This window comes from Glandiceps talaboti, chromosome 7 (assembly GCF_964340395.1).
Source record: "Glandiceps talaboti chromosome 7, keGlaTala1.1, whole genome shotgun sequence".
Classification (NCBI taxonomy): Eukaryota; Metazoa; Hemichordata; class Enteropneusta; family Spengelidae; genus Glandiceps; species Glandiceps talaboti.
In genome coordinates, this window is record NC_135555.1 from 24,143,342 (window position 1) to 24,167,100 (window position 23,759).

The following is a 23,759-nucleotide window of genomic DNA, read 5'->3' on the forward strand; positions in this document are numbered from 1 at the left end:
TGCCAGTATGAAAGTGACAAATATATTATGCCAGAATGAAAGTGACAAATATATAATGCCAGAATGAAAGTGACAAATATATTATGCCAGAATGAAAGTGACACATATATTATGCCAGAATGAAAGTGACAAATATATTATGCCAGTATGAAAGTGACAAATATATTATGCCAGAATGAAAGCAACAAATATATCATGCCAGTATGAAAGTGACAAATATATGCCAGAATGAAAGTGACAAATATATTATGCCAGTATGAAAGTGACAAATATATTATGCCAGAATGAAAGTGACAAATATATAATGCCAGAATGAAAGTGACAAATATATTATGCCAGTATGAAAGCAACAAATATATTATGCCAGAATGAAAGGGACAAATATATTATGCCAGAATGAAAGCAACAAATATATTATGCCAGAATGAAAGTAACAAATATATTATGCCAGAATGAAAGCAACAAATATATTATGCCAGAATGAAAGCAACAAATATATGCCAGAATGAAAGTGACAAATATATTATGCCAGTATGAAAGTGACAAATATATCATGTCAGAATGAAAGTGACAAATATATTATGCCAGTATGAAAGTGACAAATATATTATGCCAGTACGAAAGTGACAAATATATTATGCCAGAATGAAAGTGACAAGTATATTATGCCAGAATGAAAGTGACAAATATATTATGCCAGTATGAAATCGACAAATATATTATGCCAGTATGAAAGTGACAAATATATAATGCCAGTATGAAAGTGACAAATATATTATGCCAGAATGAAAGCAACAAATATATTTTGCCAGTATGAAAGCAACAAATATATTATGCCAGAATGAAAGTAACAAATATATCATGCCAGAATGAAAGCAACAAATATATTATGCCAGAATGAAAGCAACAAATATATGCCAGAATGAAAGTGACAAATATATTATGCCAGTATGAAAGTGACAAATATATCATGTCAGAATGAAAGTGACAAATATATTATGCCAGTATGAAAGTGACAAATATATTATGCCAGTATGAAAGTGACATATATATTATGCCAGTATGAAAGTGACAAATATATTATGCCAGTATGAAAGTGACAAATATATTATGCCAGTATGAAAGTGACAAATATATTATGCCAGTATGAAAGCAACAAATATATAATGCCAGTATGAAAGTGACAAATATATAATGCCAGTATGAAAGTGACAAATATATTATGCCAGTATGAAAGTGACAAATATATTATGCCAGTATGAAAGTGACAAGTATATTATGCCAGAATGAAAGTGACAAATATATTATGCCAGAATGAAAGTGACAAATATATTATGCCAGTATGAAAGTGACAAATATATTATGCCAGAATGAAAGCAACAAATATATGCCAGAATGAAAGTGACAAATATATTATGCCAGAATGAAAGTGACAAATATATTATGCCAGTATGAAAGTGACAAATATATTATGCCAGTATGAAAGTGACAAATATATTATGCCAGAATGAAAGTGACAAATATATTATGCCAGAATGAAAGTGACAAATATATTATGCCAGTATGAAAGTGACAAATATATTATGCCAGTATGAAAGTGACAAGTATATTATGCCAGAATGAAAGTGACAAATATATTATGCCAGAATGAAAGTGACAAATATATTATGCCAGTATGAAAGTGACAAATATATTATGCCAGAATGAAAGTGACAAATATATTATGCCAGTATGAAAGTGACAAATATATTATGCCAGTATGAAATCGACAAATAAAATATGCCAGTATGAAAGTGACAAATATATTATGCCAGTATGAAAGCAACAAATGCAGCATCAAATTTCTATGAAAGTGCTGTATTTTTTAAAACCACTCAATGAAAGATAACACACATATTGATAACACAAAAAGATGAAATTTCTTTAATATTGACCACTAGTACAATTTGAACATAATTCTTTTTGATACAAACTCTTTCGAATACAAAGACTAATTCATCAATTCCCTTGGATACAGACTGGCAGTTATAAATTCCATACATTAAAATTAATTAAAATACAATAGTGCTAGTCATTACAAGCCTAGGAACATGTTGTCATACTGGCCACATCCAATTCTTTCATCTGCATGATCTGTATGTGTTGACACATAAATACATATTGCTTGATTAGTAAGACAATGGGCTATGCATATAACTACAGTCCCTCTATCCCTCTGTGATAGAGGGACTGGGATAGATAACCCATGAAATTACAAAGGCACTTGAAGGGATTCTAATTGGCTACAACTGTTCATGACTCTATAGTATTGCATATTCATAAACACCCGCATATGGAACAAATGGTTGCCATAGAAGAATCATACTATGTCCATATATGGCACACAGCTGCTGCCATATATGGACAAATTAATTCAGATTGTTGTGTACATCTTGTTGTCTGAATTAAGTAGGATAAAGATGAAGGAAATGGACATGGCCATAGATTCTAGATCAGAGATCTTTTACCTGATGACATAATACACACAGTACTGGGCAAACACAATCTACAAAACTCTTGAACACCAAAAGTGTATTTGCATATTTTTGAAGTGATTCAAATGAATTATGCAAATTAACTATAAGCAGTTGTTGTGTTTCAAATCCAACATGGCCACCGTAAACGTAGCTATCAATACATGGACATGCCAACAATAAGGTCTTCAATCTCTTTCATATTATCAGTAACACTTTATTCCTTTTCCCCTTTTATCTTTTCAACATAATTGCTCCTCAAAAAATAATTTAGAAATATAAATTTATTGAGTACAGTTTAGGTTGCTACGCAACAGACATTAAAATCCTGAAGTTGCCCGATCCCTGGATTCAACTCTTTATCTTCATATGACTAAGGACACAATGTCATCAGTGATATAAAGACTAAATCGATAAAAGAATCAGATAAAATCAAAATAATATTTAGCAAGGTGTATAATACAGCAACAGCAGAGACACTTTTAATTTCTTTTAAGATGGTGCTCTAAAATAAACACCGATAATTTTGGAGAGAATAGTAACTATAATTTTTGTCCTACAAGATTAGAAAGTTATTCCTATTGGCAGTTGTCTCTTATAAGATGGAACTTGGAAGTGTAGTAAAATATCAACTTTGAAAAATTACTCTTAAAATTGTGGTCATAATTTGGTGCTTCTGTAAAAATATAATTACATGTACCTCTACATTTCAGAAGCAAGGAATCTCACAACACTGCCACATACTCAGACATGCATGCTTCTTTTGTTTTTATGTCAAGCAAGGACTTTGTTATACTACAAATTCAATAGTTGGCACATCCTTTTTTTCTAGCTCTTGATTTATAACAATCAGAAACAACTTACTTGGCTTGTCTATCCTAAGCTAGGTAATTTCATTTTACGAAGTTAAACTTTAGTTGTGTTCTTTTTTAACAACACATTATTACTTGTGTTCAGTTACTCGGACATACCTACTTGATTCTTTTTTCTTTTTTTTTTTACAAAGAACGTAGAGATGACGACATGTAAAATTGACAACCAACAGCCCATAGTCTTCGTAACAGATACAAAAATAAATTCAACACAATTCATTCTAAACTAGTTCCTTACAGCTAAATTTAATATAAGGATATTTCAAAATAGCGCCAATGGCATTGTAGCACAACTGTACAGTTTGTGAATTTTTTTTATAAATGTTTATTCACATGCCAATGCATCCTTGTTACCCATGTAATATGGCCTGTTGCTACAGGTATGGTCTTGTTGTTACACATATTTGCATACATCTTTTGAACGTTTATTCTCTTTCCTACCCATCCCTGTTTTTACCTTTGCAATATACACTATCATTAGGCTGTTGCTATGGGTGTGGTCTTGTTGTTAGGCATATTTGCATACATTTTTTGAATGTCAATTATCTTTCCTATCCATCCCTGATTTTACCTTTGCAATGTACATCAACATTTGATTGTTGCCATGGGATCACTATGTCATCAACAATCCGTCATCCACATCTGCACCCCACTAACTTTCACATCAATGTGCCAAGTGGTTTTCTTCAAAAATTACATTTTTGACCCAAAATGCCTATCATGCAATGATTTTCAGTTCAGCAATTTTCCATCTACACACAATAAGTAATATCCCCAACAAATACCACAGCAATTGGTCTGGCAGTTTTTGATTTTTAATGTTGCTTATACACAGACACACAGACAGACATTTCACCTTACCTATAGCACTACTGAATGTGTTCAGTTGTACTAACAAACCATTCAACTAAACCCTTACTAGTTCAAACTCAATCAAATTTACTCTCACTAGGAATCAAAGGGTTACTATGTAAATTTGCATATTTTATTAATTTTGCATTGTTCATTACATTGTACTGCTGTGTTAAAGAGCCAACTTCTAGCCACACATGCCCAGCAGCGTTAAGCCAATATCAATTCTAGCAGCATTACTATGTCTTGTCACTTTCCCAGCAGCATTAAGCCTTCATGTATACTTTCCCCTATCTACTACTAATATGCATTAGCCTTGCTTGGTGATAGCTTCCATAAACTCATCATATCACCCTATCACCCTTATCTTGCACACTTACACAAGTGCTTACAAACCTACAAGAATTTTTCACATACACCAATACATTCTACTAATTGAAGTGTGAAAAAGAGGCTGATCACATTTTACTATCTTCACATTTGAGTCAATTTTTCTTTCTTCTTGTCACTACATCAGTTCATTAGAAACTACTAATAACACACAGCTGACAACAAATGTGGTAACCAATGGTAACTAAATTTTACCTCTGACTTTCAGCCCTAATTTGAAGCACAAGAAGTCTGAAGTACACGTACATTGCATTCTTTTGTTGTAAAAAATCAGCCTCTGTTTCTTTAAACTAAGTTGGGTACATTTAGAAGTGCTCCCTACAGTCTGATAGGGTTTGTTCTATTCCCACAAATGTACATGAGCAACAATATAGCAAACAAAAATTCATTCCTTCTCATTTTGGATGACAATACATAGATTTTAAATATAATATACTAACTAGTATACAATTAGAAGTTGGTTTGTGAAGGACTTGAACCCAAAACTCTAGTTTCTGTGGTAACAAATACATAATTCTACATTTCATTTTCTGAATGTCGTTCAGTTCATATTGGTCAATGAGAAAAGAGAACAAGTTAGGGAATCAACTTGAAAACTTTGGATAATACAAGAATGAATAGAAGTCCAAATAATACACAAAATAAAGACTTTATAGAACACATAGCACCCAACTGGTTTGATGTATGGCAAAGCTAATGTACAAATTTATGTTTGACCTTGAAGGTGAAGGTCAACAGTCTGTCTGAATGGTAACCATACCTCTAACAATGTGGGTGTACATATTTGAATGGACTGTGCTTAATCAACGCAATTATGGCTGCCATTTTGCTACATAGGGCAAGGTCGCACATGTATATGTCCCACATACTGAAACCCAAGGCGTAATTAAAATATCATCAAATGTTTGACTTAAAACACAATGAAGATAAATCAAATTTGACCATGCCCTTAAAGAAGATTCCCAAAATCAATGTCTTAAAAAAGCTAATCTTTGATAATATGGGTATAGACACTTGAATGGTGTCACTACACATTACTCTTTCAAAGCTATGGTGCAAATGGTGAAATTTTACAAATTTGACCATTCAGCCTTATTTGATTTGATGAAACAACAAAGTGAGGTGATAACATCTCACATAGTATGTCACCTTTGTGGCAGGTTTGGTTGAAATCAGTTGCTGCATGCCAGAAATATGGGAGTGAATGCATGCATGGATCGATGGATGGATGGATGGATGGATGGACATAAACAGACAGAACCCTATGTAATAGCCTTTTCCAGCCAGTAGTTCATTTGGGGCTAATAACAATACATATAAGTTATACAACACAAAAAATGGCTTTAAAATGAAGTTAAAGTCCTCTGCTTTGAACATATTATAAAAATTTTGGCAAATCTTGTAGCCCATTGCCTTTTTCAACATTTAATAATTTTCCAGAGTACTAGTACTTCCCAATGGGCTACTTGCTACAATACATCCATTACACACAGTAAGCCATTCAAAATGTTCACAGTAAGTCAACTTGTAGTTCAGACAAATAAATCTAGTTCAAAGAAAAGTATATACTTCAAAAGCCTGTTCCTCATCAAATGTTGGACCCTAGGATCATAATGCAGTTATTTTGGACAAAGTAGGTATCCCTAGGCTGAAATTGGAAACCTTGTAGGTCTCATTACCTTTGTGGGAATATTCATACTAATTTCAGTGTATATACTGCAATTGGCAAAATAGAATTCCTAGGAATAACAATTCTATGTTGTATATTGATACTGTGGGTATAATAAATGATATAATGTAGATCAAAAAAAGTAGAAGCACATATACATTATGCAGTAACATTTTATATACTACATGTTTCAATAAACACTGCAATTCAAACTATAAAAATTCACACATTTTTTTTTTAATTTTCCATTTTTTCATGGGGTTCTGAGGAACACTAGGTGCATACATTAAACTCAACTACAGAAAACTATGATATCACTACAAAGGTCAAGGTTCAAAGGTGACCCTCCATTGCTACTCTGTGAATGATGAAGGGCACTAATGCTGCTGAGGTAAGGATGTGTTTGTGTGTCCAGTCTTTCTTTTAACCCAATGGCATATGCTCTGTGGGGGCAACTTCAAGGAGCAGTTGGAGGAAGACTGTGAAGTGTTCTGTGAGAAAAAAAGAGATGATTTTTGACAGGTTAGTAAGATATAGTAATCTCATTATCAAATACAATTCATAGTCTTTTCAGCATTCATGTCAAAACTATGCTTAACAACAAATTAAGGACTAGAACACCTGTAGAATAGTATACATTTGTTGCAGACAATAAAAGTGCAAATGGCATTGTAGAACCTGTAGAATAGTATACATTTGTTGCAGACAATAAAAGTGCCAATGGCACTGTAGAACACCTGTAGAATAGTATGCATTTGTTGCAGACAATAAAAGTGCCAATGGCATTGTAGAACCTGTAGAATAGTATGCATTTGTTGCAGACAATAAAAGTGCCAATGGCATTGTAGAACCTGTAGAATAGTATACACTTGTTGCAGACAATAAAAGTGCCAATGGCATTGTAGAACATCTGTAGAATAGTATACATTTGTTGCAGACAATAAAAGTGCCAATGGCATTGTAGAACACCTGTAGAATATTATACACTTGTTGCAGACAATAAAAGTGCCAATGGCACTGTAGAACACCTGTAGAATAATATACACTTGTTGCAAACAATTAAATAGTGCATATGGCATTGTAGCCATTGTGATTAATTATATATAAATATGTATGTTCAATTATTTGAATCACCATAATTATTCATAAATGAACTAATAAACAGAAATTACATCAGAGACAAATCTAAGTGAAGATCCTAATTTAAATATTTGGTATCACTCAAGTTGGCCAGTGTACTCAGTGATGTCATTCTCATTGAAAATATACATTATATATCCATATTAAAATGCCACTTGAGGCCTTGGGTCATCTCAACTTCAAACTGCATTTATCTACTACTCAGTCAGAAACTCAGCTATTGTAACATGTTGAGGAAGTATAAATGGCTGTTGTGCCACTGTAGATCCGTGCCAGGGGTAATAACAGTAAAGTGCTTTGAGCACAAAGTTGGAAAGGGCTATATAAAAACTCACATTATTATTATTATTATTATTATGAATATGTCCAAGTACATGGCTGACAAAAGTATCTCATTTCAATAAGTTCCATGGTGAAATTTCAAGGAGTCACCTGGGTGGACCATATACATCACTGATAAACAAGGGTAGGTCCTCGTTCAGGTAAAAGGTTTCAACTTTGACTTCTGGCAGTATGGCAAACATGTACCTACTGACTCCCTGAAGTTATTAACAAGTTGTACAAGCTACACTTGTAGCCAGACTTCCTTCCCACCCAAGGAAAGTATAGTATAGAAGTTCAACTAATCATTTTATGAATCATGGTCCTCAAAAAAGTTATGGTGAGTTTCATCCTTTCTATCAACTACCTAATTACTTGATCAACTACCTAACTGTTGTAGGAATGGAGAATCTGAAACTACATTCATTCAAATTATTTGACAATACATGTATATAAATTAATCACCCATATAAGTAGTATAGCCTCTATGACCTGAGACCTAATGCACAAACCATAACTATTGTTGTTGCATGTGGTACATCACACAAGTAGGAGACAGCTGTTCCTTGGTTATGTGCATACAATCACTCTGTGATCAAGATAGTGTAAACACTACATGAGGTTGAATGTGCAGGAAAACCTACTATTAGAGACACCATCCTACTGACAGTGTCATTACATCAATGTCCATTGATAGCCAAGATCGATGAGTTTTGGTTGGTATCTGAGTTAGTTTGTCAATAGTTCATCTGACACTGCAATAACTGGGTCATACTTACTCATGCCTGGGATAGAGTATTTGAAATGCACAAATGGTACATAGAACAATAGACCAGCCAGAATGAAGAGTGTTGCATACAGGTACTCCAGGGCTGGTTCATCAATAATAGGGGCAATTACAAGGTAGACTGATGCTAGGAGTACAATAATGGGAATGATGATAGGTATCTGAAATAAAGATGAATGGAAGATGCAATTATAACTATATATCAAAACACTCATGATTGACAGTTTAAATGGTCCATCATATTTTGAAATAAATATCTAGATATTTACAACTTCTTGTCATTCTGCATTGTGTTTCTAGTGTTCACATCCATATACTTTCATGTGTTTCTAGTGTTCACATCCATGTACTTCCATGCGTTTCTAGTGTTCACATCCATATACTTTCATGTGTTTCTAGTGTTCACATCCATGTACTTCCATGCGTTTCTAGTGTTCACATCCATATACTTTCATGTGTTTCTAGTGTTCACATCCATGTACTTCCATGAGTTTCTAGTGTTCACATCCATATACTTTCATGTGTTTCTAGTGTTCACATCCATGTGTTTCTAGTGTTCACATCCATATACTTTCATGTGCACTCATGTAGACTTATATACAATGTAAGTAACTGTATTTGTCAGTGAAAATAACCATACCAACTGATATAGACTTGTATACAATGTAAGTAACTGTATTTGTCAGTGAAAATAACCATACCAACTGATATAGACTTGTATACAATGTAAGTCACTGTATTTGTCAGTGAAAATAACCATACCAACTGATATAGACTTATATACAATGTAAGTCACTGTATTTGTCAGTGAAAATAACCATACCAACTGATATAGACTTGTATACAATGTAAGTCACTGTATTTGTTAGTGAAAATAACCATACCAACTGATATAGACTTATATACAATGTAAGTCACTGTATTTGTCATTGAAAATAACCATACCAACTGATATAGACTTGTATACAATGTAAGTCACTGTATTTGTCATTGAAAATAACCATACCAACTGATATAGACTTATATACAATGTAAGTCACTGTATTTGTCTTTGAAAATAACCATACCAACTGATATAGACTTATATACAATGTAAGTCACTGTATTTGTCAGTGAAAATAACCATACCAACTGATATAGACTTATATACAATGTAAGTCACTGTATTTGTCATTGAAAATAACCATACCAACTGATATAGACTTGCATACAATGTAAGTCACTGTATTTGTCAGTGAAAATAACCATACCAACTGATATAGACTTATATACAATGTAAGTCACTGTATTTGTCATTGAAAATAACCATACCAACTGTCTCTTTACAGCATTCTGTTCCTTTATAACCTGAACATATGGTCTACATACAACACTCCTTGCCCCCACCCCCAAACTTCACCCCCCCCCCCCCAACTCCATCCCAACCCATACCACAATATCTTACCTTGATCGGCCTTTTAGCTTCCCTTCTAGTGAACCTCAACACAATGAGTGCCATCATAACAAGTCCATAGAATAACCAGGCAGTAAAACTGAAGTAATTGACCAATGCATCAAAATCACTTGGAATTATCATGAGTAGGGCAAGAATTGACTGTAAATAGTACAAAGTACACGGTTAGTCAATGCACAAAGATAAAGGATCATTTAGTGTGACCACTGAGGGCAGCAGATTTGCACTGGAAGTGTGCACCATGATTATCATATAGTCTACTTTGAAATCACTCTTTTCAAACAATTCATTACAATTGTCTACATAATTCTTGATTTCTAATAGTTCTTCTTCCCTTCTTCCATTTATGATTGTTTTAATTGTGGGGAATTATTAAGTGTGTTTATTGATGTGTGTAATAGACAGTTTTTTTAGACTGCAAGGTGTCTGACATGCATGATGAAAAATTAAACCCCATTGCCTAATATGGAGATCCTTTAATTATGGCTGAGAAGTTTATAACTGGAATAGGTTGTATTTAGTCAATACTGAGGTCAAAGTTCAACATTTCCATCTTTGACCTTACTATTCATTCCGAGTTGTTTATCCACCCCCACTCCCTACCAATTTTTTGTTATCCACCCCATACTCACCCCATCAAATTTATTTATCCACCCGACCAAAACTAAACTTAAAGTAGGAAAGATTTACATGCATATACTACTAGTACTAAAAAAAAAAATTTTCTCATTGATTCCATATACCACCATGGAATATGATTGAACACCCTTTCAATTCTTGTTCAATATATAGAGACAAAATTGTCCTTGACTAGAATACAGTCATTGATAGTTTGCCATATGTTCCTTTTAACCCAGATTAACAAAACATATGGAGTGCCACCTTTGATCCATTCTATTGTTTTCACATCATATGGAGTACTCAGTAATGTTTATGTTCGGTATGCACAATATCAAGATTTTGATAATCTGATTCAAACTCCCAAACAATACCACACAGGGCCCAATACAAATCTAATATAAGGGAAGAGAGATTACCTTCTATTTTTGTTACCACTAAATTCACTGACATAGTACTTACTGTGAAAGCAACAGCTGGGAATGGAGTGAATCTTCTGACATGAACCATGGATAAGATCTCTACCATGTGTCCTTCACGTGCTGCTACAAATGTCAATCTAATGATTTAGGACAAACAGTAATATTGTATATCACATCTACAAATTATATCAGTTTACATTTTTTTTGTTCAGGTCACTTAAGCCTAACCAATTTAGTATCACAGTTAATGGCATAATTAGATTTTCCCCAACATTTTAGTATATATACCAGTATCAAAGTGTTTTATACCTAAATACCAGGTTTGGGCAAAGATTCTGCCAATAGCAAGTGATGCTAAGGTTTGTAACAACAAGTAGAATACTACATTGTATGTTTCAGTGACATGTGCTGCAAAAAATTACCCCAAGAACTTCCCACATTCAATTTATACCACTTGAGTATCTAACATCCTGTAAACATCTTTTAACAATAAAGCTCAACTTCATAAAACACAACCAAATCCAACTGATTGGTTCTGTACATATTCATTTATTAAATAAATCAAAAGTAAAATGAGCCATAAAATATGTTGAATACGATACTACAAAGGCAGCATCATGCGAGTTAGATCATTTCTACAAGCCTACCTTCCAGATGTGAACAATGTTCCATTGGCAGCTCCAAAAGTTGACATAGCTACTGACACTGGTATTATCCATGCCATTACTCCTAGTACACGGTCAGCTAGTGTCTGTTAAACAATAACGGCCAAAGTGCAAACTAGCAGTTAATTGGCTGAAAACTAAAACTACATTTTCTGACAGCCAGCCATGTGTTTAGTTTTGTGAGCTGTAAGCAGCTGACTTTTTGTTAAGCAGTTGAGAACTACATGTGAGCAGATTTGTGTGACATACCATACATGCAATACTGCACTACAGTGTGTTTTGGTGGTACAGCTGGGTTTAATTAGCTCTGGGTATTAGCGAGATACAAAGACAGAGAGAGGACACAATTGTAGAATATGGCACAGTTAGTATTTGGAAACCATTACAAATTTTACATGCTTTTCTGTCTGGCAGAAACCACTGTTGTTAGTTCCATGACACATCTGTGATGGATGAGCCTACCTTCCAGCTGTAAAGATGGTACCGTTCATGGAACCAATCACAGAACACCACACAGAAATGGAGATAACCCAGGATAAGCCCTCAATCACCCACTCACCAAATGTCTACAAGCATCACCAATGAACAACATCAACACAAGATGACAAAGGGAGAGAGAAGATGGAACAAAAGTGGCCAAGGGTGACTACAGTCATGTGATAGTTTAATAACCGTGTGATAATGTATTTAAGTCAAGTGTTTTACTCTACTAGAATCATGTGACACTGAGTCATTTCTTAAGTTTTACATGAATCATGTGAAATTTAATCATGTAATACTATACTTGAATCATGTGATATTGTGAGTCTTGTGATACTGCATGGGTCACATGATTTCAAAGCAAATTCACACCCATAGTAGTGGACTGTGATGTGCAGAGAAGTGCTTCATTGTTCCCAAGTTTCAATATTCTGTTTGAATACAGCATCATGCGAAATTACAATATTTATGTCATGTGAGATGATAATTTACTCATGTCAGGTGATATATTAAGTCATGTCATGTGACATTGTAATAATGTCAAGCGATATAGTGACCTAGTCATGTCAGGTGATATTGTACTCATGTCATGTGATATAGTAAGTCATGTCATGTAAGGTGATATTGTACTCATGTCATGTGATATAGTAAGTCATGTCATGTCAGGTGATATTGTACTCATGTCATGTGATATAGTAAGTCATGTCATGTCAGGTGATATTGTACTCATGTCATGTGATATAGTAAGTCATGTCATGTAAGGTGATATTGTACTCATGTCATGTGATATAGTAAGTCATGTCATGTCAGGTGATATTGTACTCATGTCATGTGATATAGTAAGTCATGTCATGTCAGGTGATATTGTACTCATGTCATGTGATATAATGGCCAAGTCATGTCAGGTTATATTGTTCTTGTGTTACATAACATTGTGTATACATGAAAACTGGTCCATGTCAAAAAAAAAAAAATCTGAAAGTATAAATATTTGACTGCCAACTGAAAGTCTTAAAATGTGTTTACATTTGTATACTATAAAAATTGAACTGTCAAGTGGGGGATACACCAATGAAATTATGACATGCAAATATCACATATACATATACAATGTATGTCATGCAACCTTTGTTTTGTCTCTGCTTTTAGGTAACAGAAATGAGTGCGACGACATGACAACATGTAGGTGTGTTACGTCATACATACCACTGCTACAGCATTGGATGCAAGGAGTTCAGATGGTGACATTACTGTGAAATACGAGATATTGACCAGGAGATAACACAATGTCACTAGAGGTATACCAATAATAATGGACAATGGTAGATTCCTGGAGAGGGAATAGACAACAGAAAGGTCAAAGGTCAAATACTATTACCCATTCTTCCACAGACCATTACCTTCAATGTTTTCTCATTTTTAGCCAAACAGTGCCAACAAAGTTCTTTGTATTCTTTTTTTAATATTTCACCTCAACTATACTTACAACTTGATTTTTTGTCATGCATTCGTATCTCGTTGTTATTCTAGTAGAACTAACAATAGACAACTATTTATCAACTTGTGATTATTTACACAAAAACTGAGCTGTCCTTTGTACCATTAGAAGACGTAGTACTCTGCAAGATATCACAAAATTAGCTAATAAGGTGCCCTGCTCTCAAGTCCTCATGACAAGCAATTTATGAAACATTTAGGTTCTAAGTTTACCTGAATGGGTTCTTGATTTCCTCTGTCACATAATTAAGGTTATTCCTGTATAGGAAAAAAGAATACAATACAATCAATAAATAGTATTGTAAATGACTGGCTTTTATGTCAAACATAAAACATTACAACTCAAAGAGTCATACCAATATTAACACAATTCAATACTTTCAACTCTTTCCCATATACACCAGCCCACTGTAATATGTCTCCAGCAAAACCCATGACACAGCCCACTGTAATATGTCTCCAGTAAGACCCATGACACAGCCCACTGTAATATGTCTCCAGTGAGACCCATGACACCAGCCCACTGTAGTATGTCTCTAGCGAGTCCCATGACACAGCCCACTGTAGTATGTCTCTAGCGAGTCCCATGACACCAGCCCACTGTGGTATGTCTCCAGTAAAACCTATGACACAGCCCACTGTGGTATGCCTCCAGTAAAACCCATGACACAGCCCACTGTGGTATGTCTCCAGTAAAACCCATGACACAGCCCACTGTGGTATGTCTCCAGTAAAACCCATGACACCAGCCCCCTGTAATATGTCTCCAGTGACTCCCATGACACAGCCCACTGTGGTATGTCTCCAGTGACTCCCATGACACAGCCCACTGTGGTATGTCTCCAGTGACTCCCATGACACAGCCCATTGTCTCTAATAAGCTAGATGCCAACCCATTATTCGACAGCACCAAGAGTCAAGTGTAATTACATGCATACACAGTTTGGGAATGTTTAGAGATCTTTTATGTCATCTGCAGACAAAACCAGCATATCTGACAGTTATACGCTTTCTCCAGTGTGACTTACAAACCATCATAAATCCAAATTCACTTATAAAAGTGACTTACCAACCATCATATGCCCAAAGTCCCTGATAGAAGGCTACTGCATAGGCAAAACCTTTGGATGAAGAACCTTCAAAACTTTTAGTTAAATATTCCGTGTGACCTGTAGGAGAGTAGAAAGATATCTAGGTATTGGGGTGGAGCAGGTGATAGCATATACTTGTAGAACATTCAAGTAATATGTCAAATGCTCAAGACCCATTTTTTGGCTAAACGAAGGAAATAAAACATTCAGCTCAGCTTGTTTATACAAGTGTCGAAATCTTATCTGAATTAATTTCTCTCTCCATACTATTTGATGGCATTACATATACCACAGTGAAAATGTTAGTGCTGAATATGATTTGATTTTTTACGGGTTGATTTTTGATGATTTTTTGGTTGTTTTTCTTTCCCAGACTAATCATTTCTTGCGACTGAATATTCACTCTCTTGTTGCCTAAATAAAGATATGAGGTCTCTTTTTTTCTATTCAATTTCCTTTATCAAATTGAAAACATTGTTCATCTTATAATTACCAAGGTATGAGTTACACTCACACAAAAAGTATAGAGTAATATCTTAATATGGTGTCAATGTCATTCTAAAATTCAGTATTTGGTACATAAAGTCCCCACTACATTTTTTTTCATAGTCTCTGAGAGTCCCCATTTTTTCCAGGGTCTCCCAAGAGTTCCTGATTCCAATTTTTTTAACCAGGGTCTCCAAACAAAATGATTAAACAATGAAACCAAGCCAGCTTTTTTACCAGATTTCCCTTTTCCATTACCTGGGCTTCAAAACCTTGCCAAACACTGCAAGTTGACAATCCAAGATGCCTACACTTTATATTTGAACTTACCTTGACCTAGCCTTACAAAGCCTATCATGATGATAATAACAATGCATGCCAGTTTAGCTGCTGTGAAGACATTTTGTACAGATGTAGCCCATTTGACACTGTAACAGTTGACCCATGTAATGATAACTGCAGGCAAAGAAAAATTAGTCAAAACAATGATACACTGTATGATATGTAGAACAATCATTTTATCAACTTACATTGGTAAGGAATGCAGAACAATCATTTCATCAACTTACAATGGACATTAAGCAATGATAATAGTTTTCCTGTTTGCTTCCTAGACTTGTTAAATTAAATACATGTAAAACAGAAAATGTTTTGTCTAATGGCTTCTTTATGTTCTTTTACATTGCTTTAATTATCATATCAGCTATTAATGAAATGAATGTATAAAATGCAACAAGTCTAGAGTTTTTTTTGGCCATTGATTGATGTACAAACTAAATTACTAAATTTTCAAATTGTATATATGCGGTGGTTGTTATACAAACTTTGGAACTGTTCATTATGAAAAGCATGTCAATAGTGTAAATAGCAAACAGCAATGTATAGAGACTAGCCGTTGGGTTTGAATCTGGAGATATCTTTACCCTTTGGTCTAGAGACTAGCCGTTGGGTTTGAATCTGAAGATATCTTTACCCTTTGGTCTAGAGACTAGCCGTTGGGTTTGAATCTGAAGATATCTTTACCCTTTGGTCTAGAGACTAGCCGTTGGGTTTGAATCTGAAGATATCTTTACCCTTTGGTCTAGAGACTAGCCGTTGGGTTTGAATCTGAAGATATCTTTACCCTTTGGTCTAGAGACTAGCCGTTGGGTTTGAATCTGAAGATATCTTTACCCTTTGGTCTAGAGACTAGCCGTTGGGTTTGAATCTGGAGATATCTTTACCCTTTGGTCTAGAGACTAGCCGTTGGGTTTGAATCTGGAGATATCTTTACCCCCCCCCCCCCCCCCCCCTAGTCTAGAGACTAGCCGTTGGGTTTGAATCTGAAGATATCTTTACCCTTTGGTCTAGAGACTAGCCGTTGGGTTTGAATCTGAAGATATCTTTACCCTTTGGTCTAGAGACTAGCCGTTGGGTTTGAATCTGGAGATATCTTTACCCTTTGGTCTAGAGACTAGCCGTTGGGTTTGAATCTGAAGATATCTTTACCCTTTGGTCTAGAGACTAGCCGTTGGGTTTGAATCTGGAGATATCTTTACCCCTTTGGTCTAGGGACTAGCCGTTGGGTTTGAATCTGGAGATATCTTTACCCTTTGGTCTAGGGACTAGCCGTTGGGTTTGAATCTGGAGATATCTTTACCCTTTGGTCTAGGGACTAGCCGTTGGGTTTGAATCTGAAGATATCTTTACCCTTTGGTCTAGGGACTAGCCGTTGGGTTTGAATCTGAAGATATCTTTACCCCCCCCCCCCCCCCCCCCCTAGTCTAGAGACTAGCCGTTGGGTTTGAATCTGGAGATATCTTTACCCTTTGGTCTAGAGACTAGCCGTTGGGTTTGAATCTGGAGATATCTTTACCCTTTGGTCTAGAGACTAGCCGTTGGGTTTGAATCTGGAGATATCTTTACCCTTTGGTCTAGAGACTAGCCATTGGGTTTGAATCTGGAGATATTTTTACCCCTTTGGTCTAGAGACTAGCCGTTGGGTTTGAATCTGAAGATATCTTTACCCTTTGGTCTAGAGACTAGCCATTGGGTTTGAATCTGAAGATATCTTTACCCTTTGGTCTAGAGACTAGCCGTTGGGTTTGAATCTGGAGATATCTTTACCCCTTTGGTCTAGAGACTAGCCGTTGGGTTTGAATCTGGAGATATCTTTACCCTTTGGTCTAGAGACTAGCCATTGGGTTTGAATCTGGAGATATTTTTACCCTTTGGTCTAGAGACTAGCCGTTGGGTTTGAATCTGGAGATATCTTTACCCTTTGGTCTAGAGACTAGCCATTGGGTTTGAATCTGGAGATATCTTTACCCTTTGGTCTAGAGACTAGCCATTGGGTTTGAATCTGGAGATATTTTTACCCTTTGGTCTAGAGACTAGCCGTTGGGTTTGAATCTGGAGATATCTTTACCCTTTGGTCTAGAGACTAGCCATTGGGTTTGAATCTGGAGATATCTTTACCCTTTGGTCTAGAGACTAGCCATTGGGTTTGAATCTGGAGATATTTTTACCCTTTGGTCTAGAGACTAGCCGTTGGGTTTGAATCTGGAGATATTTTTCCCCTTTGGTCTAGAGACTAGCCGTTGGGTTTGAATCTGGAGATATCTTTCCCCCCTAGTCTAGAGACTAGCCATTGGGTTTGAATCTCTTAACCCCCAACAGTTAGTCTCGGGGGTTAGCAACAAAGACACAACATAGTAATAGCCAAAACTTGGACAAGATTTCATCTCGTGATGAACATTTTGAAATGTAAACTAAGTCATTCAGATTGAAATGTACACTAAGTCATTCAGATTGAACTGTACACTAAGTCATTCAGATTGAAATGTACACTAAGTCATTCAGATTGAACTGTACACTAAGTCATTCAGATTGAAATGTACACTAAGTCATTCAGATTGAAATGTACACTAAGTCATTCATATTGAAATGTAAACTAAGTCATTCAGATTGAAATGTACACTAAGTCATTCAGATTGAAATGTACACTAAGTCATTCAGATTGAAATGTAAACTAAGTCATTCAGATTGAAATGTAAACTAAGTCATTCAGATTGAAATGTACACTAAGTCATTCAGATTGAAATGTAAACTAAGTCATTCAGATTGAACTGTACACTAAGTCATTCAGATTGAACTGTACACTAAGTCATTCAGATTGAAATGTACACTAAGTCATTCAGATTGAAATGTACACTAAGTCATTCATATTGAAATGTAAACTAAGTCATTCAGATTGAAATGTACACTAAGTCATTCAGATTGAAATGTACACTAAGTCATTCATATTGAAATGTACACTAAGTCATTCAGACTGAAATGTACACTAAGTCATTCAGATTGAAATGTACACTAAGTCATTCAGATTGAAATGGAGGAATTTTGATGCAGTATTGTATTTACATGCTATTTGTGATGTCATTGTACATAATTTACATGTACAGTACATGTATTGACTTTCTAAATGCATTGCAACTTGTTTACATAACAATTATGCACTTAATCAAAACCTGTGTGTAATTTATAAGTCAAAATTAATTTTCACTATTTAGTTATTTTGTTATTAATTAACATGAAACTTGAAAGTACACAATAAATGGAGGAATGAAAGACCACACAACCTTTCCACCAAGTATTGCCATGTCGTAGACCATGCTGATCTGCAACTACGCCCTCTAGTGGCAGCAAGTGAACAAGGTAGGCTTGAGGGTCAAGTTGAAAGCTTTCGATAATGGCTTCATATTTGTAGTTGTGTGAAATTGATAAAAACAATTTTCAGCATGAACTTTTCCATGTTTGATCATTTTTCTATCTGATTGTACACTTCAAACTATGCAGACTTATGTGAAAATGGCTTGATTTCACTGACTAAAGATTACTGTGATAATTTCAATGACTGAGTGCTCACTGGGTAGGTTACAATATATAACACAAATGGTGCTATATCACAACTACATACTGTATGCACACATTCAAAGTGATATAATTGTAGGAAGGTTTGATAGGCCCTCATAGGTTGATTGATTGCTACACATCACTATTATTATCTTTAGGTAAAAAAAGCCATTTTAAAAACAACACCAAAGTACAAGAACGTGCACTATAGGGATACAACACAACACAGTACAACTTACATATAGATGCTGCAGCTAAAAGTTTGACTACAATATCTGGGGCTCCACAACCTCCGTAGAACGGCTCAGCTGCGTAAGCTCCAAAAGCAAGGGCAATGGCAGCTACACTAGCAGGTTTTAAAATGACAACAGAAATCCAAGCATACAGATACGCAAGAATGGGACCAAAGGCCTCAAAAAGGTAGGGATACTCTGCGCCAGATTTGGGAATTAATGTGCCAAGTTCAGCATACGACAAAGCTCCTATAGAGAAAACAAACAACAAATACACAAACAACTTTACTACAAATTCAGACAATTTTGCAATTATTTTCCAAATATATCTCTCTCAAGTTAGTGACTGTGAATAGTTTCTGAAGGTGAGAAGAGATAAAAGTGAATCAAATTGGGTGAAAACTTTGTGATTGCAAATAACCATACTCTGCAAAATTGTTTGAAAGTATGTGACATCTACATGTTTATCAATTCAAATATTGCAGTCACTTACAAATTGACATTGCAGCTGATAATTTCACAGATAATTCTGGATATGGACAATCCTTCAAGAAGGCAGCAACTGTATATTCCCCAAACGCAAGGCATATCGCAGCTACTTGGGCTGGACGAATTACCATAACACACGTCCATGCCATCATGTACGCAATAACCGGCCCAAATGCTTCATTAAGGTATGCATACTCTGCTCCAGACTGTGGTATCATTGTACCCAATTCACAATAACACATAGATCCTAACAAAGCAACGTGTATAAATTACATAATACCCCTACAAAATATAACACTTGCAGTGACATAGAAAGTGGCAATTTTATACAACTTTCATCTAAAAACACTAATTGACAAAATCGAATGAATTATTGTAACTACCTGAACTGACAACAATGTCACTTTGTTTTAAATTCATGACATTCGCAGAAGACAATAGTACTCTAATTACTTCCAATGTTTTAAATTTGATGCATTGTAAGTTGTTTCCTATATAATTCACACATGTTGCTTTGTTACATGCAGCACAGGAAATAGAAAACTAATATTACCATATAGTATAACTATATACATATACATATATATATTCACCACAACACAGGATGTTTTAATGATAGTTTGGTCTCTTATATACATTTATGTATTTCCCTTTTCTGACATCTGGATCTAATTTTATCATAAAACATACATGTCTGTACTGGCTATTCATTTCCCCTATGGAAAATATGACATGTTTTCTACACAAATTGTTCTTTGATTGTTCAGGACGAGACAAACAATTCACTGAAGTCATATACAGATATATATAAATTTGTTAACATTGTATATATGCATTATGCAATCAATTGTCATTATCCTCATTGTTTTAGTTGGTGACCCTCAGGCGGCGATCCTGTGAATTCATTGGATCCTTAGGTTGAAAGGTTAAAGGTTAATGAGTTGGCGGTTTCTAACCTGTTGAGGAATAGAAAGGTACATTGTGCCCACTAGGACAACACACAATATCTATCAGTTGACACGTTAGCTTAGCTGGCTAGAGCACGCTGGTTAGTATTGAGGGGACATTGGTTCGACTTGTACACATGTCACTTTTTTACAAAATCTAATTATAATACAAATATTACATTTGGTATATTAGATATAGGAGTCTCACTGGAGAGAACAGTACTCAAAGCAATATTTGTAGCAGAGCATTATACACTTAATCCTAGAAATTTGGAAGTCACAAGTTGTTACTCAAAAAGTTTCAGGCTTTTGCAATCATCAGACAATTTATGCAGCTCATCAAAGTCAAGGTCTTAGTCCATATAAAATGAATAAAATAATTTAATTACATAATAGTGGCTAAGGAATTAAAGGATAGGACAATTCTACTTCCTGTGTTGTTTTTTTCTGATATGGTTAGCATGGTAGAATTTATTTTGTGGCAGCATTTTGGAACTAACTCGGATCTTTTGTTGCGTGGTTTAATTTTTTTTCATTAAGTATGCACAGTTTTTCAGTTCAACACAAATACATTGTTTCATTTCATTTGTATATGCTGCTGCTTGGGTGGTGATGACCCACTTAATACTGTATCAGTGCATGGTTGTTTCTTTACGTCCAGGTTCCAAATGTATTAAGATAGATTGTACAGTATAGTAGTTCTGTGCTCTTTAGATGTCTTTTAAGTATAATGGTGTGTTTGTGGTTTGTGAACTGTTGCTTGAATGTTATCATTCCAAAGTAAAGTTTTATCTCATTCTTATCTGCTGTTATTGTGCACTGTAAATGATGTTGGTGAGACAATTGTTGTCAAAGCACTGGTCAGGATTTCTGTAGTTGCATGTTTTGGGGTTTTTAAGGTTTGTCTGTCTGGTCTTTACAGTGATAGTTTGAATTATGGACCTTGATGCATTGGTACAGTACGGCCTTGATGCATTGGTACAGTACGGCCTTGATGCATTGGTACAGTACGGCCTTGATGCATTGGTACAGTACGGCCTTGATGCATTGGTACAGTACTTGCCATATTTTCAATACAACTTGAACTGATTTTCACATTTCATATGTTGAAAATATTATGCAATTTCGCGTCTTGTAAAAATGTCTCTCAATAAGCCGGAGAAATATTTTGTCAATATTGGTCTGGTCGCTTTTGCAAAATCAAGGTTTTAACCATATGATTTTCCCAGCCTGTTTTTCCTTAGCTTTCCTGTGTGTGGGTTATATATATACATACATGTATATTAGGGGTCTACACAGAAATGTCAACTTATTAGCATACAATGTATGATCCTGAAGTTCAGTTTACAATATAGTCACTGGAGGAGTTGGAACAAACAAATTACTCTGGTATACATTGTATAATAAACAATGCTGCAGGGTTAAAGTATGATCAAGTATTATGACATTTTGGCATGTACACACATGAAAGACATTCATTTAAAAGACCATGGCACAATTGTAACAGCTACCAGTGATCGTACGATCACATACATTCTTCTATTGATTACTTGGTATTGTAATGTAAGGAGACAGGAAAGAAGAAACACAGCTTGGTTAATCAACTGTAGAAAATGTAACACAAGTCTTCATCAACAATTGTAATCCCCCCATCACATTATTCATAGCGATAGAAAGATATACATAATACTCAGTACCTGCAATAGCATTTTACCTCATGCTAGAGAGTCAAACAGAACAAGACCATTGACTTATTCTCAAACGTGTCTATAGTAATGCATGTGTAAAACGTGGAGCATAAGTTATGGTGTCAACCAAGAAACTGAATAGTCATTACCTTTATGATAAACCTAAGTGGTAGTATTCTATTGCAAGTACCAAGAATTAGCTTCAATGTCTGACATTTGTGCCAGGTGAATATTATACACTTTCAATAATTTTGGCTTTTTCACCGTGAACATAAGTAAAGGTCAAAGGTCAAGGTGTAATTTGAAAGTTCCCACTGATAACATGGGTATAGATACTTCTTTGGTTGTGCTAAAAAAAAAAAAATTGTATATATTCTGTCATATTATTTTCCTTACCTAACATTGAGAGAACACCACATGCTAACCATATAATTAGACTCATGCCCACACTCTCTGTTTGTCTAAGTACACCCTTTGGAGATACAAATATACCAGAACCAATCATGGTCCCTACAATGAGGGCGATACCACTGAAAAGGCCGACTTGTCGTTTCAGGCTGACTGACTGTGAATCTTCATCACTTTTAGCAGGCACGCCATCCTGTGTTGGATTGCCGTTCGTTTTATTAGCATTTCTTTCATGAACGTCCGTCATGGTGAATTTCTGTCTGTTATTGTTTACAAATCTGTATGGAGAAAAAAATGAGAGAAGTTGTCAATGTCAAATCAAGGTTGATAAATGAATTCCTAAATTTGAATCGTTGCCAGGATGAATTGACAGGAACTCTGATTATGAATTTGGCCAAACTTGCTTAATTGCAAAGTATACCTGAATTTGTTTCATAGCATTTTCCCCACTGCGCTCAAAGCAGTACAACAGCTCCTTTTGATTGTACCTGTTTAACCATAGGGAAAATACAATCTACTGTTGCTATGGGCATAGTCTTGTTGTTATGCATATCTGCATCTGTGTTTTGATTATTTAATTATTTATATTTATGTGCCTAAAGTCACATCTCTACCAAATATCACAATAATCACCCCGGCCGGTAGTGTTTTTGGAGTTTAAGTCATCCACACTAACACACATACAAAAATACACTGTATAGAAACAGACACTATACCACTACTGAACCTTCTATAGATAGTTCAGTTGTGTATTAAACAAATTATAATTAGGATAAATTTTCTCCTCAATTTGTCTTATAAAATATGCCAAGCCTAAATATTGTGACTGCAATAACAACTGCATGTT

At 35.1% G+C, this 23,759-nt stretch overlaps 1 protein-coding gene across 3 annotated transcripts in view; it reads right to left on the minus strand.

Annotated features, from left to right (window-relative positions):
* Positions 1–1,886: 1,886 nt before the first annotated feature.
* The window catches only part of LOC144437162 (b(0,+)-type amino acid transporter 1-like), a 58,162-nt gene continuing 36,289 nt past the window's right edge, over positions 1,887–23,759 (minus strand). For 2 of the 3 annotated variants that reach the window (XM_078126032.1, XM_078126031.1), the window contains exons 3-13: positions 22,901–23,190; positions 19,387–19,629; positions 15,587–15,712; positions 14,749–14,848; positions 13,893–13,937; positions 13,389–13,512; positions 12,165–12,268; positions 11,078–11,174; positions 9,989–10,138; positions 8,537–8,705; positions 1,887–6,787 (exon numbers count right to left, since the gene is read on the minus strand). In XM_078126032.1, coding sequence (XP_077982158.1) covers positions 6,720–6,787; positions 8,537–8,705; positions 9,989–10,138; positions 11,078–11,174; positions 12,165–12,268; positions 13,389–13,512; positions 13,893–13,937; positions 14,749–14,848; positions 15,587–15,712; positions 19,387–19,629; positions 22,901–23,159 — 1,485 coding nt within the window. In that variant the 5' untranslated portion in view covers positions 23,160–23,190 and the 3' untranslated portion in view covers positions 1,887–6,719. Of the gene's footprint in view, positions 6,788–8,536; positions 8,706–9,988; positions 10,139–11,077; positions 11,175–11,684; positions 11,789–12,164; positions 12,269–13,388; positions 13,513–13,892; positions 13,938–14,748; positions 14,849–15,586; positions 15,713–19,386; positions 19,630–22,900; positions 23,191–23,759 lie in introns of all 3 variants that reach the window. The other variant, XM_078126033.1, reaches the window with a different exon arrangement.